The 14239-nt window shown below is 35.8% G+C and overlaps 1 protein-coding gene across 3 annotated transcripts in view; it reads right to left on the bottom strand.

Moving 5' to 3' along the window:
* The window catches only part of LOC107101079 (copine-8), a 201598-nt gene that overhangs the window by 10640 nt on the left and 176719 nt on the right, over window positions 1-14239 (bottom strand). For all 3 annotated transcript variants that reach the window (XM_015399834.1, XM_015399835.1, XM_015399837.1), the window contains 2 exons: window positions 12568-12670; window positions 1976-2033 (listed from right to left, as the gene is read on the bottom strand). In XM_015399834.1, coding sequence (XP_015255320.1) covers window positions 1976-2033; window positions 12568-12670 — 161 coding nt within the window. The remainder of the gene's footprint in view (window positions 1-1975; window positions 2034-12567; window positions 12671-14239) is intronic.

Genomic DNA, 14239 nt, shown 5'->3' with positions numbered 1-14239 from the left:
GATATATAGATATATAGATATATAGATATATAGATATATAGATTTAGATATATATATATCTAAATAGACAGTAGAACCCGTTTAAAATTTCCCTACTTTCCTTGATGGGCCCTTGGCAGGGCCCCTACAATTCCTTTTTAAACATATTAATAATTTTAAACATAGTAATAAAAATATTCATTCTATCATCATTTTTGGACATTAAGATCCAAAGAGAAGCGTCATATCATGGTCAGACCCTGTAATTCAGTGAAAGGGTTGAGTCAAAAAATATGCACGCCCAGAAGAAGGACAGTAGCTGGAAGTTGAAGGGGATATTGCTGCGATTCAGCTGGGTTTTGACTGGGGACGGCCATTTTGAATGGCTGCTACTGTATCTTTTGATCATTTCAAGTGATTCTGAGCAAAATTATTCTTATGAAAAATAACATACAGCCTCATATGCAAGTAATTCTGTTCCGTCAAATGCAGCTCTAGAAGTAACACTGAAGTATTTCAAAGACACTTGGGTGTTACTTTATATTTTTTGCGGACTCTTAAATATTTCACCTCCACAACCTTTAACAAAGTGAGAGCAGAGCTGCTCTGTGACAGAGAGTCAGTGTTAGATAAAAGAAGGCTGAGAGGGGAAAAGTCCTGCTTCTTATCCTTTCTTCTTTCTCTTGAGACATCCATGCAGCCCACACATCTAAGCTGCAAAGCTAAACTTCTGAAACATCTCTGGCCCCAGAAAGACCTGTCAAACGCAATATCTGCTCATTTCACAAACTTTATTTTTTTTTTTATGTTAATAGCTTATTAATACAACTTGTGTTAATACTTTTCTGAATGTGCATTTTTTTAAACTTTTCTCACTATCATGTTTTGCATGTTGTGAGTAAGATCAAAATGCAACTGTGAATGTTGTATAATCATAACACAGCAAACCTTCAGCATCAGAACAAGGGAAACAGAATAATCAGAACAGCTACAAAAAAAAAACATGAAATAGTTTTTTTACTGGGATAGGAGTTGAGAAATACATTAGATGTGTGTGAATTAATCAGGGACTATTGAATAGCTGGGAGAGGAAAGTGCTGAGCAGGGGGGCTGAGGTATTTAAACACAAACAGAACTCAAATAGACCCAAAGAAAACTACAAGACAAGCGGGATAAACTAATACTGACCTATAAATAATAAAATATACAGTAAAAACTAGAACAGAACATAATAAATAAGTAAGAAACTAAACTTAAGGGAATAGAGACAGAAAATTACATAGGGATGACCAGAGTTCTCTGAGGGTTGGTATAGGCTGATAGGCTGTTCAGGGTCAGTTTACACTGACACTGGCAAAAGGAAAATTAACTGTTTTCTGTTTTCTAAATGAATCACTGACGAAAAAACAGATATGAAATACACACGTATTTATTCATTTATGCTTTCTAAATGAATAAAGTATATTTTAGCATTATATACAAATTAAATGCGCCACAGATATATATATATATATATATATATATATATATATATATATAAAATAAAACATTACTCAATAAGTGGCATGCCTCAAACTTATGGTAACTCTGGAACAGCCGTAGAGATCCAAAGCTCACGTGAAAAAACAAATCGGGTTTATATGATATAACAAAGTTTCAAAAACAAGTCCACAAATTAAACACAGCTATTAGAAAAACTATGCTTTCATTTTACCCAGCGGCATGTAAACACATGGAAGGAAGTGCTCTGGAGCATCCCATGAGTGGCAAAACCTTAACACTGCACATCAATTCCCAACCATGTTACTGTAACGGCCGTATCATGCTGTGGGAATTGTTCCTTTCTTCCACTCACAGTTACGCACTACTTTATCTCAATCTGACCAACAATCCTAACAAAAAACATTAAAGTTTCTGGTTGTGTCTAGAAGTCCAAACTGTTTGAAATCTTTGCTGTGCTGTATGTTTTTTATTATAAAAACTGAAGTAATTTTACCGTCAAACTCAGCTTGACCCACTCCTACAATGATGATGGACATAGGAAGCTTGGCAGCCTGCGAAGGAGTCAGAGTACAAAAGATGTAAAACCAGCTTAAAAAAGATTGTATGTTCAAATTCTTTGTCTAAGTTTATATAATCTGATGACATTAACAGTGTATATTGACATCTTACAAGCCAACTGAAATTAACCGATTTTAAGGCAAAGATAAAGAAAAGTCTGTAGAGGTTTTTTAATAATTTGCAGTAGTTCTTAGGACCATGTTAGCTGTCAGACCCTCGATGGTAGAATAAACTTAACAGTAACAGAGAAACTTCATCGCATAGGCAGATTCATTAGTGTAGCTGCTTGACTTTAGCAGCTTTGATAGCTGCACAACCAATCTAACCACAGCCAGTCACCCGCATGAACCGTTTTTCTCACCTGAGAACATTATGATTTTATCTCCCAAATCAAAGCCTACCTACACAAATCCCTGACTTGCTGGTTGACATTTTAGCTTGGAGGAAAAAAAATTGTTTGACAGTGAACTTGAACAGGTCTTATATTCCAGCAGATGGATGAGCCAGGAGACGAGGGAAGGGGGGGAGGTGCTAGGTCAAGTAATCACAGCCTCCTTTCCCATCCACCTGCCCATCGACTCCAAGCTCTATCTTAAGTCAAGTGAGATAAGGGTTTGGTAAACAACGACACTTTTTGAGTAGACATCCAAAAGAATTGTTTGAGGGAGGAGAGAAGGGGTACTGCCTCCTGCTGTGGATTCAGGTGCACTGCACCAGCGGTAGAAGAGCAACAAGAATATCTAAAATTGCATTGTACCGTCTTGGAAAATGTATTGGGATAAACAGGGATAAATTGCATTGTCACACTTTTCATGACACAGAATTTATTACCAAATTCTTGCGTTTTACAGTCCTAGAAGATGATGAAAATTACCCTAGCATAAGGGGTGAAGATGAAGATTTAAGAGACAAGGAGAGAGAAAGAAGACAATGTATAGAAAGCTAATGAAGGAGAACAGGAAGGAAGAGAGTCAGGGAATCCAGCCTATCAAACTGGAACATCGGTTTGTATTGTAACTTTGTGAAAAGTTTTGCTGCCCAGCACAACAATCCCTATTTTTATCTTAATTCATGCTCTGGATTTATTGATTGATTTTTTATTTTATTTTTTTTTTGTTAGCTTATATGTAAAAGTTGTCTTTGCATAATAAAAAGAAAATGATGCAATAACATTTTAATGTGTTTCTTTTTATGTGTTTTGGATTTGATTTACAAATAAGAGATGTCTTTTATATTTCAACTAAAAGTTCCAGCCATCCTCCTTTTTATGTAAATTTCCTAGATTTGTAGCTACTTTTTGTAAAATGTTGTCAGCGACAATTAGTTCCAACAGGAGTTCCTGCAAATTTCTGCCTTTCTCCATCACAATATATTTTAATCCACCCAATAACCACCTAATATGCATTGAATTGTAACGATATATAAGACCAAACATACACAGCTAATATCAAAGCTATGTCTAGGATATTCAATCTGTTTTTTTATCACTCACTCAGAACTCACTAAGTGAATATTTACAATGTTTTCCTGCTTTACAATATTTTTCTATGGGTGTAAAATGTATTGACAACTAGGAAGCTAATTTAGCGAACATATTATCTTTTAGTATGAAATCATTGTGAAGGGAAACATACACATTAAAAATTGTGATTTGCTAAACAAACAAAAATAAAAAAAATGTGTAAGATCTATGAAGGAGCTATTTACAGAGAAACACAACCTACTGACATACCTAGAAAGGTTTTAAGTCTCCTTGAAAGGGATAAACTTGGGGGAACAAAATATTTCCAATTGTATGTTACTCATATTATTTATATCTCTAATATTTATGTCCATATGAAGCTGTTCTGGTAAACCACTAAGCTGTTTTGACAATAACAAAATACACAACATTTCATGTTGAAAATATAATCTTATCTCTAATAAATTGTAAAATTTAGGTGATCTAAAATATCACACCATTTTTAAACTTTTTGTACAGGTGCTTGGATTTAAATTAGCTATCAATGTTACTCATATTGAGCTTTGTTTGATCAGGTTTTATTGATAATATTGGTACAAAAAGTGGGTGAAAGCAGCACTTGTTGCTAGGCAATATTAAAAAAACTGAAGCAGTGGCAATCTGAATGAGTAGTTGTTGTGGCCTATTACTGTTTAAAAAGCACTGTATAATTTCAAGGGTAGTGTTTTACAGCAAGAATAAATTTTAAATGTAATGCAAAGGCATTCTGCATCGGTGGTGACGACGCAATGATTGGTTCATCATTTTAAAATCTAACCTTTGTCCGACAAGAAATGAGCTTCTGTCTAGCTGTGTATTAAGCAAGTGTAAATGTTGTGCTGTAGTTTATAAAAGGTGCGACAATGTTGGGTAAATAGGAATATTTCAGGAAAAAGTTTAATAACAAATATTTTCACAGCATTTCTCCATATTTTCTATAAAACCCATTTTTATTGCACTCACCATATAAAAAAACTGTGATTGTAATAGATTTTAAATTTTTTGTCAGGAATCGTGGGAAACTTAATTTTACTTAAAATAATGAACTTTATGATGAAAACATCACACATTAAGCTATTTGTCTTGTGTTTTTATGTGTGTCCCTGCAGGATATATGCAGGCAGCATTAACTTGTACATTAAAGGGGTCATAGAATGCCAAACCAAGTTTACGTTGTCATAGATGGCAGATGGAACTATGAAATGGGTGAAATGGACATAGAGAGAAGTTCAAACCCCATCAACTCCTTTCTCTGCCATTCTCACAATTCTAAACTTACACCATAAAACGGGCGAATTCAAACGAAGCCCCGAATTGACGTCAATTCGAGGATGTTGCCTTATATGGTTCTGGCCTGTACTTTTTGTAACCCCCAGAAATTGACATACAGACCAGCCTACTGCTTCTCTGGCCCAAGGGACAGGGGGCTATGCAGTGTCGACTGCTGGGTCACTGACTGGACCGGACCTCAGCAAAAAGTCATGAGCCGCCCGTCCTCAGCTGGAGGAGGGGGGCTGGGGCAGGTGGGGGGAAGCACGGGGCCACCGATGTCCAGGCTACTGTCAACGGGTCGGGTTCGGTCGCTCCGTCCCCCGCTGGCTTCCTGTCCCCGGCGGACGGGGGCAGGGAGTCAGTGAACATGTCCCCTTGACATGTCCAGGAAAAGGAGGATGTCTGGTCACCCTCTTCCATAAAAGTTTATAAAACAAACCACTGGACTTGGTTTCCAAGGTCTGAAGACGTTTCGCTTCCCCTCCAGGAAGCTTTCTCAATTCAAAGTCACCCTACCATAATCAACAAATTTGATGTTTCAGTGAGTGAGTACTTGTTGCTATGATGCATCTTTTCTCTGCAGCTTCACTCGTTCTAAACCAACCAATCAGCACACAGCTCATCTAAATATTCATGATCAAACCATAAAAGGAAGAAAAGCTGTGGTTTCATTCTAGGGCTTTTAACCAGGCTGCATTAGGGCTCAGAGAACAGCAAATATGCCATTTTCAGCCCAACCAATGTTACACACCCTAATCAGAGACCTTAAGGACCAGCACCAAATACTCTATAGAATCATTATATGACCCCTTTAATGTTTGTTCTCGTCCTTTTTTATTTGTTGCCCTTGAATTTTTTTTCCTACTTTGTGACCAACCAACATGACATATTGTCCCATTTCAGCCCCAGACCTAAATAACATTTGTTGGGATTTTACTCAACAGATAATCATGGCTAAGAAGTGGGTTAATTTAAAGCTGGATTTTGTATAAATAAAGTAATATAAAAGTTGTCCATTTGTCCATTAGCCCCCCTTCTTTCTGTTTTCTCTCAACAAAATCCAGAGTAACCCATTAAAATCACCTCATAAAATCCTCTTAAGGCAAATTCAGGGATTCGTGTTTGTTTTTTATTTAAATCTTTGTTACCCAGGGCAGTACCAGTGCCAGCTTTGTGCAAAAGTGATTCATTTGTAATGTGACACACGGAGAGGAGTTGGTCTCCTCTCTGCTCTGACTGCAGGCGGGATTTGCTGCAGCCGCATGGGGCAACTATGACGACCTGTCAGTGCTTGGGAAGTGGGAGGGGCTCATTGCAGCACTCGTTGCTCAGCAGAAAGATTTGTGCTTTCATGCGTAGTCAAAGACACCAACAGTATTAAAAATGTCAGTCAGTATTTTGCTATTATTCTTTACATAGTCAGCCAATGGTGGGAAAAGTTGATAAATATAGCTGCAAAGTTTATGAGTTGGCAAGGTAAGCTCAGCAAAATGGAAAAGAAGATGGGTGGAGCTAAAAAAATATGCAGAGTCCTGCAAGGAAATCATGGTTTTGGGAAATGGATTTTATATGCTCAAATGCAAACCATAATTTAAAATTTGAATTTTATGAAAAATATCAAAAAAAGTTAAATTTTTAACAACATAATTTAGTTTGTGTATTACATAAAATCAGAAAAAAATTATAACTTTGTAGTTTCAAAGTTACAAAATAAAGAATACATTATACTTCAACACCATAATGCCTGAACAGCAAAATAATACTAAAATCATAAAGAATTTTTTTAACTTACTGTTGAACATTTTGACAAATAAGAAAATATACCTATTTGCACATTGTCGTTGCAACTTCGATCCTTTTCAGCACATAAGCTGTTTCTGTGCATCTAACAATGCATTTTATGGGGTAAGATAACTGTCAATCAAAATGTATGTATAGGTGGCAGAATTTGGAAATGTAAGTAAATAAAGGCTAACAAATGTAAGATTTTGATTTGTTCCTCCTTGTCCGCTCCTACAAGCATGTGACATTTAATGTTTTATCGGTAAGATACAAAAAATTAGAAGTTACAATTGAGTAAAAATAGAGTGGATGAGTATAAACAATCACAAAGTTAAAACATTCACTCTGTTTTCTTCTTCTTCTTGTGTAATGCTGGTTGGTGAAGAATCTTTATAGGTATGGCTGGTAAGGAGTGTAACAGCTTCACCAGGGGTTGTAGATTGTCACTTGTAATATTGTGATCTGTACTCTTAAATTTGTGATTTATACTCCTAAATGTGCTATTCATACTTGTAAATTTGTGATTCCTACTAAAATGTAAATGTGTTTTCAATTCCTAAAATGATGATACATAATTGTACATTTGTGATCCATTTATGGTTAATGCTTGTACATTATTCATTCATACTACTAAATGTACAAATTTGTAATTTCTACTTTGAAATATATTTTTTCTGGTTAATAAGAGATTCCTACGTTGTATGTTTGTGGTTTTGCAAAGTTGTAACTTCTAAACTCGTGCTGTAACAGTCAGAACATATGAAGGACTTGATATCAAGGAGAAATATACAAACCTTTAAGTTCTGCTTGTTTTTTGACTTGCACTTACAAATTCAGACTTGTGCACATGTGTTTTTATGGACAGTTTTAGATCTAGGTATTCTATAGATCAGGTATTTAAAAAAAAAAATCACACTGATGATGTAAGAGGTCTCAAAAACTCATGTGTCACTTATATTACCCTTGGTGTTACAGGGTTAACTTAAAGGTATAATGGAGGATTTTTGCAAATGTTTGAAAAGGCCCAAGCATTACCCTGTACCCGTTCCCAAGAGCGAGCACTTATTACACACAAGAGCATACATGTGCCCAATTTCTCCTCGTGCACGTGTTGTTTAAAAGTTGCTGTTTGCATCGCTCATACAAGCTTACTGTACTTTCCGAATGAAGATTTGCAATTTTTCCACTATGTCATACTTACCACCGGTAAGTGAAAATGGGGACAAGCACGTAGGACGGCCTGACATTTCACCAGAATGATTGACAATTAGGAGAACCACTTTTTTTGATGATCCGCCTGGAAAAAGAACATCCTCCACTATACCTTTAATCATAGAACAGACTGTATTCTTTGCAAATGATATGTAATTATTTTCCCATCACAATGGCAATAAAGTTAAAGGTTTCTGAAGTGATGCGCAATTGACAAATCCTAATAATAAGAGAGATGAAACAACAATAGAAAAATAACAGTGAAGATAAGAAAGTAAAAAAATAGAAAGCGTATGTGTAAAATTCTGATTTCTGATCTGGCTCTGATCAAATGCCGAGCCAACAAACCCCCACTGAATAAATGGATCCTATGATTTCACAATTATAAAGAACATTAGGATGGAAAGAAAACCTAGATGTGAATAAAGATAGAGCCTGAAAGTGTTAATTTTCTCTCTATAAGCACTAATAAAACACCCTCATGCTCAAATCTCAAAACACTGAAGGCCTGAGATGGTTAAGAAGAATGGAGCACTTTTTATTTCCTTAACCTGTTTCTCTGCTGTTTTTAGAAACATGATATCAGGCATTATATAGTTTAAGGAAAACACACATATACCCTCAGTAACATGTTTTCTGTCATCCAGGAGAAGCGGACAGGAAAAAACAAAACAAAAGAAGAGTGGAAGCAGGAAGCATCAGGACTCCACAGGGCTGGAGGTTGTGAGACAGAGCAGCAGGCAAGATCTTAAAAGGAAGGTGTGGCTGTTCTAATGTTTTGATTAACAGTCGCAAATTCCCTTTAAATCCAGTCTGCTGGGTGTTCTGTGCCTGTGCCTGGCTGAGGAGGAGCAGGAAGAGCCGAGGTCTGAGGAGGAGCTGATCTGAGGAGGAGCAGGAAGAGCGGAGGGTAGAGGGAGACACTAAAGAAAAAGAAAGGAGTGGCACACACATCTGCTATTTACAGCCCAAAGACAGAGAAAAAAGACTGATGACAGGTTCAGGAAAGCCCCTGGGGAATAGATTTATTTTTATTCCATATTCATAGTGACAGTGGCAACTTTCCAACACCTATAACATATTTTGTTTGGTAAGAAGGTAATAAACCAACTCTATTGCTTTTAAAACTTTTTGCACTGTTAAATAAAGCCACTGCTTTAGGGCTTTTTCTCTGCATATTGCAGAACAACTGTTTATGTGGCAGAGCCTCTGTCTTGTCTGGAATGATTTGAAAATAATACAAAACTAAGGAATGTTGGAATCCAAAGCTAATAATCAGTTTTAGCTTTTTCTATCCGTGAGTTACCTGTTTTTCTCTTTGCTTTTAAATGTCAGTTTGGTATTCTTGCTCTCTTAGTGAGTAAACATTTTCAAATAGTGATAAAATGTAAAAGTTTCCTTCATATTAAGACAAACACTGTTAGGAATGAACGTAGGCTGCAGTGTATTTTAAAGTAAATATAAAAAATTAACGATAATCTTACATTCAGGTCCTTATTTTCTATCAACAGACAAACATTTTAGAACAAATGATGTTTAATTAGGGTTTTGTTATGACCTGTTGCCTGCATCAATTTAGACACATTAACCTGTGATGTTAACATAAATTTAAGGATATTTTTTTCTTTTTTGGCCAAAAGACATATTCCATCCTAAGTACAGATAAGAATGATCAAATTAAAAAAAAAGTGGTTTGAAAAGGGTGTGAAGGAGGCCATTTACGTTAAGAGAGAAAAATCAATCAAAAACAGAGGGGAGGACTCAAGTTTAAGCTCTCAAAAACGTATTACTCTGCGATAGCATTTATTCCTTCCCACTATCACTTCACTCTTCATCGCCATGCAGGTAGTCAAAACATTGTGCCTGTTAAGCCAGGCCAACAACGACCCTAATGACTCTCTTTACAAAGGAGTGGACCTGTCTATGGTTCCATTTGCATGTTTTCAAAGCCATAATTGGGCTACTCTATAAAGCCGAGAGCTCAACGCTAATCTAGAAACTATGAATCGAGAGAGCTTTCTGGATGCAAAGTGAAACGTCTTCAAACTTGGAAAATAAAGTTCAATGGTTTGTTTTTAACTGTTTTTGGAAGGATCAAATAAAAATGACCTTAAAAACCGTATATACTTAGCTCTACATTAGCAGTATTTCACTTTTAAGCTGAAACAAATAGAACTACAAAAAAGAGAAAACAAAAAACAAGAAGAATAAAAAGGTCAAAAATGTAAAACATATTAAGTGTTACATTAAGTGTTTTACAAGCTAGCCTTTTTCTTCTACTTCTGTTTTTTAAAAGATACTTTTTTAAGGTTTACACTACTGCTATCATTCCTATTCTATTTTGGTAGCACCCTAATTGAACTAACAAATGTGTACTCTTTCTTAAGAGAACATTGGAAAATGAGAGTTTTCAATAGCAATTAGATTTTTTACATAAAGGATGCACAATATATACTGTCTAAACAATATTAGTTGATTTCAAAGTTTCAAAGGACCTGGAAAATGTAGTAAAATATAGAATATTGAATTTCCATTTATTACATATATTATTTATTTTATATCTTATATAATATCTTATCTTATATACATTATTTATGACAGCCATCTTTTGCTTGGAAATAAGATGTTCAGCAGTTTTTGTTCCCCTCCAACTGATTAATCCATCTGAATGATTGTGCCCAAGATTTTAAAGCTCAGAGGTTTAAAAACCTTCATATCACAATCAGACATACATCGTCCAGCTGATATTTTTGGCCGATATTTTTCCTTGTATGGGTACCAGCCAATACATGCATGCATTAGTTTAGTTAGTGCATTCAGCAGCAAAGCCTTGAGATCACATGAAGCGCATGCATTGCTGCCCCCCTCATTACCCATCAATTGTTGCCTCCACCAAGTCTTTAGTCAAGATTCTGTGTTTTTTTGTCCTTCTGTATACAGGATCACTTGAAAAGTTAAGAATACATTTCAATAGCATTTTTACCAAAGGTGCACCTCAGTCGAGGAACAATCCCTTAAATTTTGGTGATGATCCAGATCATGATCCGGATGCTTGAATTTTTAAAAGGATTCTTTGGTGGAACAAGCCCCTATAAACCAGAGGGTGGCAGCAGTGACTATTAGCAGCTTGGGACTCCAAGTCCAAAAGCATTACATTGCAGGTGAGCCATGCTTCGCTGGAGGTGTCGATCTACTGATAAAACAAGAAAGAAGAGTGCAGAGCGAATAAAGGTAAGAGCAGAACATTTAGATCCAAATCGTGTGAGTTTTTGCTATAAAAAAAAGTCACAACGGGAAAAATTTGCTCTTTGGTGGAGGTCTGTCTTCTCCAAGTGCTTTTTGTAGTTAATATTTTGTTTGTTACTAAATCATTGTTTTCTGTTAACATTGGAATTTGTCTTATATTTGCTATCATTCTGTCACTGTTGTCATGTAATTGGATGATGAAACAGCAATATTGGCTGTAAAAATATTGGAAGTACATATCAGGGGATTGGTTAGACTGGTGTCAAAATAATCAGCATTGGCATCAACCTAAAAAAAAAAGGTATTGGTTGATCTAATCTCAATCTAGTAAAGTAATATTATTCATATTATAAAGAGCCACAAAAGCTAAAGTAACTCTTTCTATAATAGGCATGTCCAGTTATTTAGCATGAATTAAAAGTATTGGACTAATGACACATTTTTATAGAATAATTTACATCTTTTTCTCTCAACCTTTTTTGTAAATGATAATAGTTCATAAAAATATAGTATAAAGCTTTAGCTGTCAGTTTATCCTGTCATGTTTGATCAAATAACATTTTTTTCCAGCAAATTATCCACATATACATTGTGTCTAGACTTAATAAAAAGTAGACGCTACATTGACGGCTGCAGCATATGAATAACAGCCATCATCTTGGAGCTAAAAACTAAATAAAACATTGTAGGATGCCTCAGCACTGTGCTGCATGTTTTTAATCAAGTTAATGGACTACTCATTGATAACTTTAAAAAAAAGAAACAACACTTTTTTGATTCTTTTTAAATTAAAATACTAATGCATTTATGTCCACTTAAAAAATGTCTTCTAATGACAGTAGTATTTATATATTATAAATGGTGAAGGTGTTTACCCATATACCCAACCTATATATCTACTGTATGACTGGATAGATATAATTAATCACTACAACAGGTTTAGTTCTTTGTGCTTATGTATACAGCTTATACATGTTTATGTAAATGTAATGTAATGTAAAATCCCTTTATTGTCCCACAATGGGGAAATTCACTCTCTGCATTTAACCCACCCCCTCGGGAAGTGTGCTGCCATTGTGTGGCGCCCAAGGAGCAATCAGGGGTTAAGGGTTTTGCTCAGGAACCCAGAGTGGAGGCTGTGGGGATCAAACCGGGTACTTGCAACCTTCTCAGAGCACAAGCACAATGCTCTAACCACTAGGCCACAACTTTCCCATAATGCAATGGTAATCACTTTTCTATCATTTTTAGTATAGATTTAGTATTCAGCGAGTTATAGTTGATTTACTGTGCTGCCAAATACAGTTAAACTGAGTGAAGCAAGCCACCCTTTTCAGGATTGCACCCCTACGGCTGGACAGCACCAATAGGTAATAGCGGCCCATGAGGCGTCTACTCTTTATATTTGCCCCATTTATTCAAGTGTTCTTTAAGAAAATATAAATGAATCCCCTTTATTTTGGTTTAGACTCATATGGTTAACAAAAGAACAAAGAATTGTCTTGACTTCTTACATTTACGATGGCTTCTTTGGTCTGGGCCATGTCTGAAATGACACCATCTGTGATGATTAGGAGGACAAAGTACTGAGAGCCGTCCTGCACCGCTGCTGCATATCTGCATACACAGATAAAGTCAAACATTAGAAGATCCTTTGTTTTTCCAGATCAGTCAGAACAAGCCTGAAATGAATATTTACTGACATATCTAAAACAGCCATTCCAAAGTTTAAATTCACATAAAGACAAACGTCAGCAGGAAATGTGATAAATATTTTACTTTCATTACTGCAATTTTTCAAATAAGATTGAAAAAAGAAGTTAAATACCAAATAAATTGAATTAGACCAAAATGAGGTCTAAAGCAAAGTATTTATACCCATATTTTAGGATTAGGTTTATAAATCAAACTTGTATTGGTGCATATTTGTGCAAATCTTAAATATTGACATACAGTGTTACAACAAAAGACTGCTGTACTGTAGTTTTAAAAGTTCTATTAATTTTTAAAATTCAGGAATTGGAAGAAAAAAAACATATACAATTAACATTTTTTAAACTGTTACTTCCGGCGTCCCTCAGGGATCTCTACTTGGCCCACTTTTTAAAAAATTATTATCTCCTCCCTCTCTGCTTCATCCTTTACCACTTTAATATCAAGATTCACTGCTATGCGATGACATCTACCACATTACTCCATACTCACAGCTATTCTTGCCTTTCTGCAATTACCTTTTGGTTCCCTGCAAACTTTCTTGAATTAAATTCTCATAATTGGTAGAATTTCAACTATCTCTACATCCAATATCTTTTCTTGAACTATTGACAGTTCCTCAATCTCCCTTTCTCTCCGGGTAAAATGTCTCAGTGGCATCTTTAAGAGCCCCGTTCCTTTAAGTCCCACATAAACAACATTATTCACCCTCTCTACAGTATTTCCACCTTCACTCTACAAACCGCCTTTGTCCTTCCTTTAGTTTCCAGCACCGCTGTCCTAGTTATGTCCCATCTTGACTATTATAACTCCCTCCAACAAAAAACATCAGTAAACTTCAGTTGGTTCAGAATCATGTTGCCATTATCATCACCTGCACCTTCCCCTTTAAGCATATTATAACTATTCAAAAACAGCTATGATGACTTCCCATCCAATAAAGGATCTAATATAAGTTATCATCCTTACTTTCAAGGCCTTTCCATAACTATGCCCTGCCTTATTAATTTTTCATATTCACATCCCCACTCACTCTGTCTGGTCATCCACTTCAATTTGTAGGTCAAGACCGTGTGTGGCAGAGCTTTTTCCTGTTCTGCAACCTCAGCTGTGGAATCAAGCGCCTCCTGAAAACCGCATGATCACTCTCCCCGTTTAAAAGCCACCTCAAACCTATATTTTGAAAACTGCCTGCTCTCTATAAATGTTTTATTTTATATTTGTTTTAGATTATTGATGCTTTATTGTTTTAATGGTATTTGTTTAGTTGTCATCGAGGTGCTAACGTCTCTGTTAAACACTTTAAAAAACTCTGAAAATGGAATACGAAAGGTGGATTCTTGATTCTCGACGTCGGAGTACACAGAGTGAAGCGAAAAGACTACAACTGTGTAAACAGGCCCCATTTCCGTTTCCGGTGGCAGGGGAATATTGACTATTCCGACAGAACTCAATGGGATTTACAAAACGCTA

Source organism: Cyprinodon variegatus, unplaced genomic scaffold (genome assembly GCF_000732505.1).
Source record: "Cyprinodon variegatus isolate N-32 unplaced genomic scaffold, C_variegatus-1.0 Scaffold1051, whole genome shotgun sequence".
In the NCBI taxonomy this organism is placed as follows: domain Eukaryota; kingdom Metazoa; phylum Chordata; class Actinopteri; order Cyprinodontiformes; family Cyprinodontidae; genus Cyprinodon; species Cyprinodon variegatus.
This window is presented reverse-complemented; position numbering and strand designations above follow the sequence as displayed.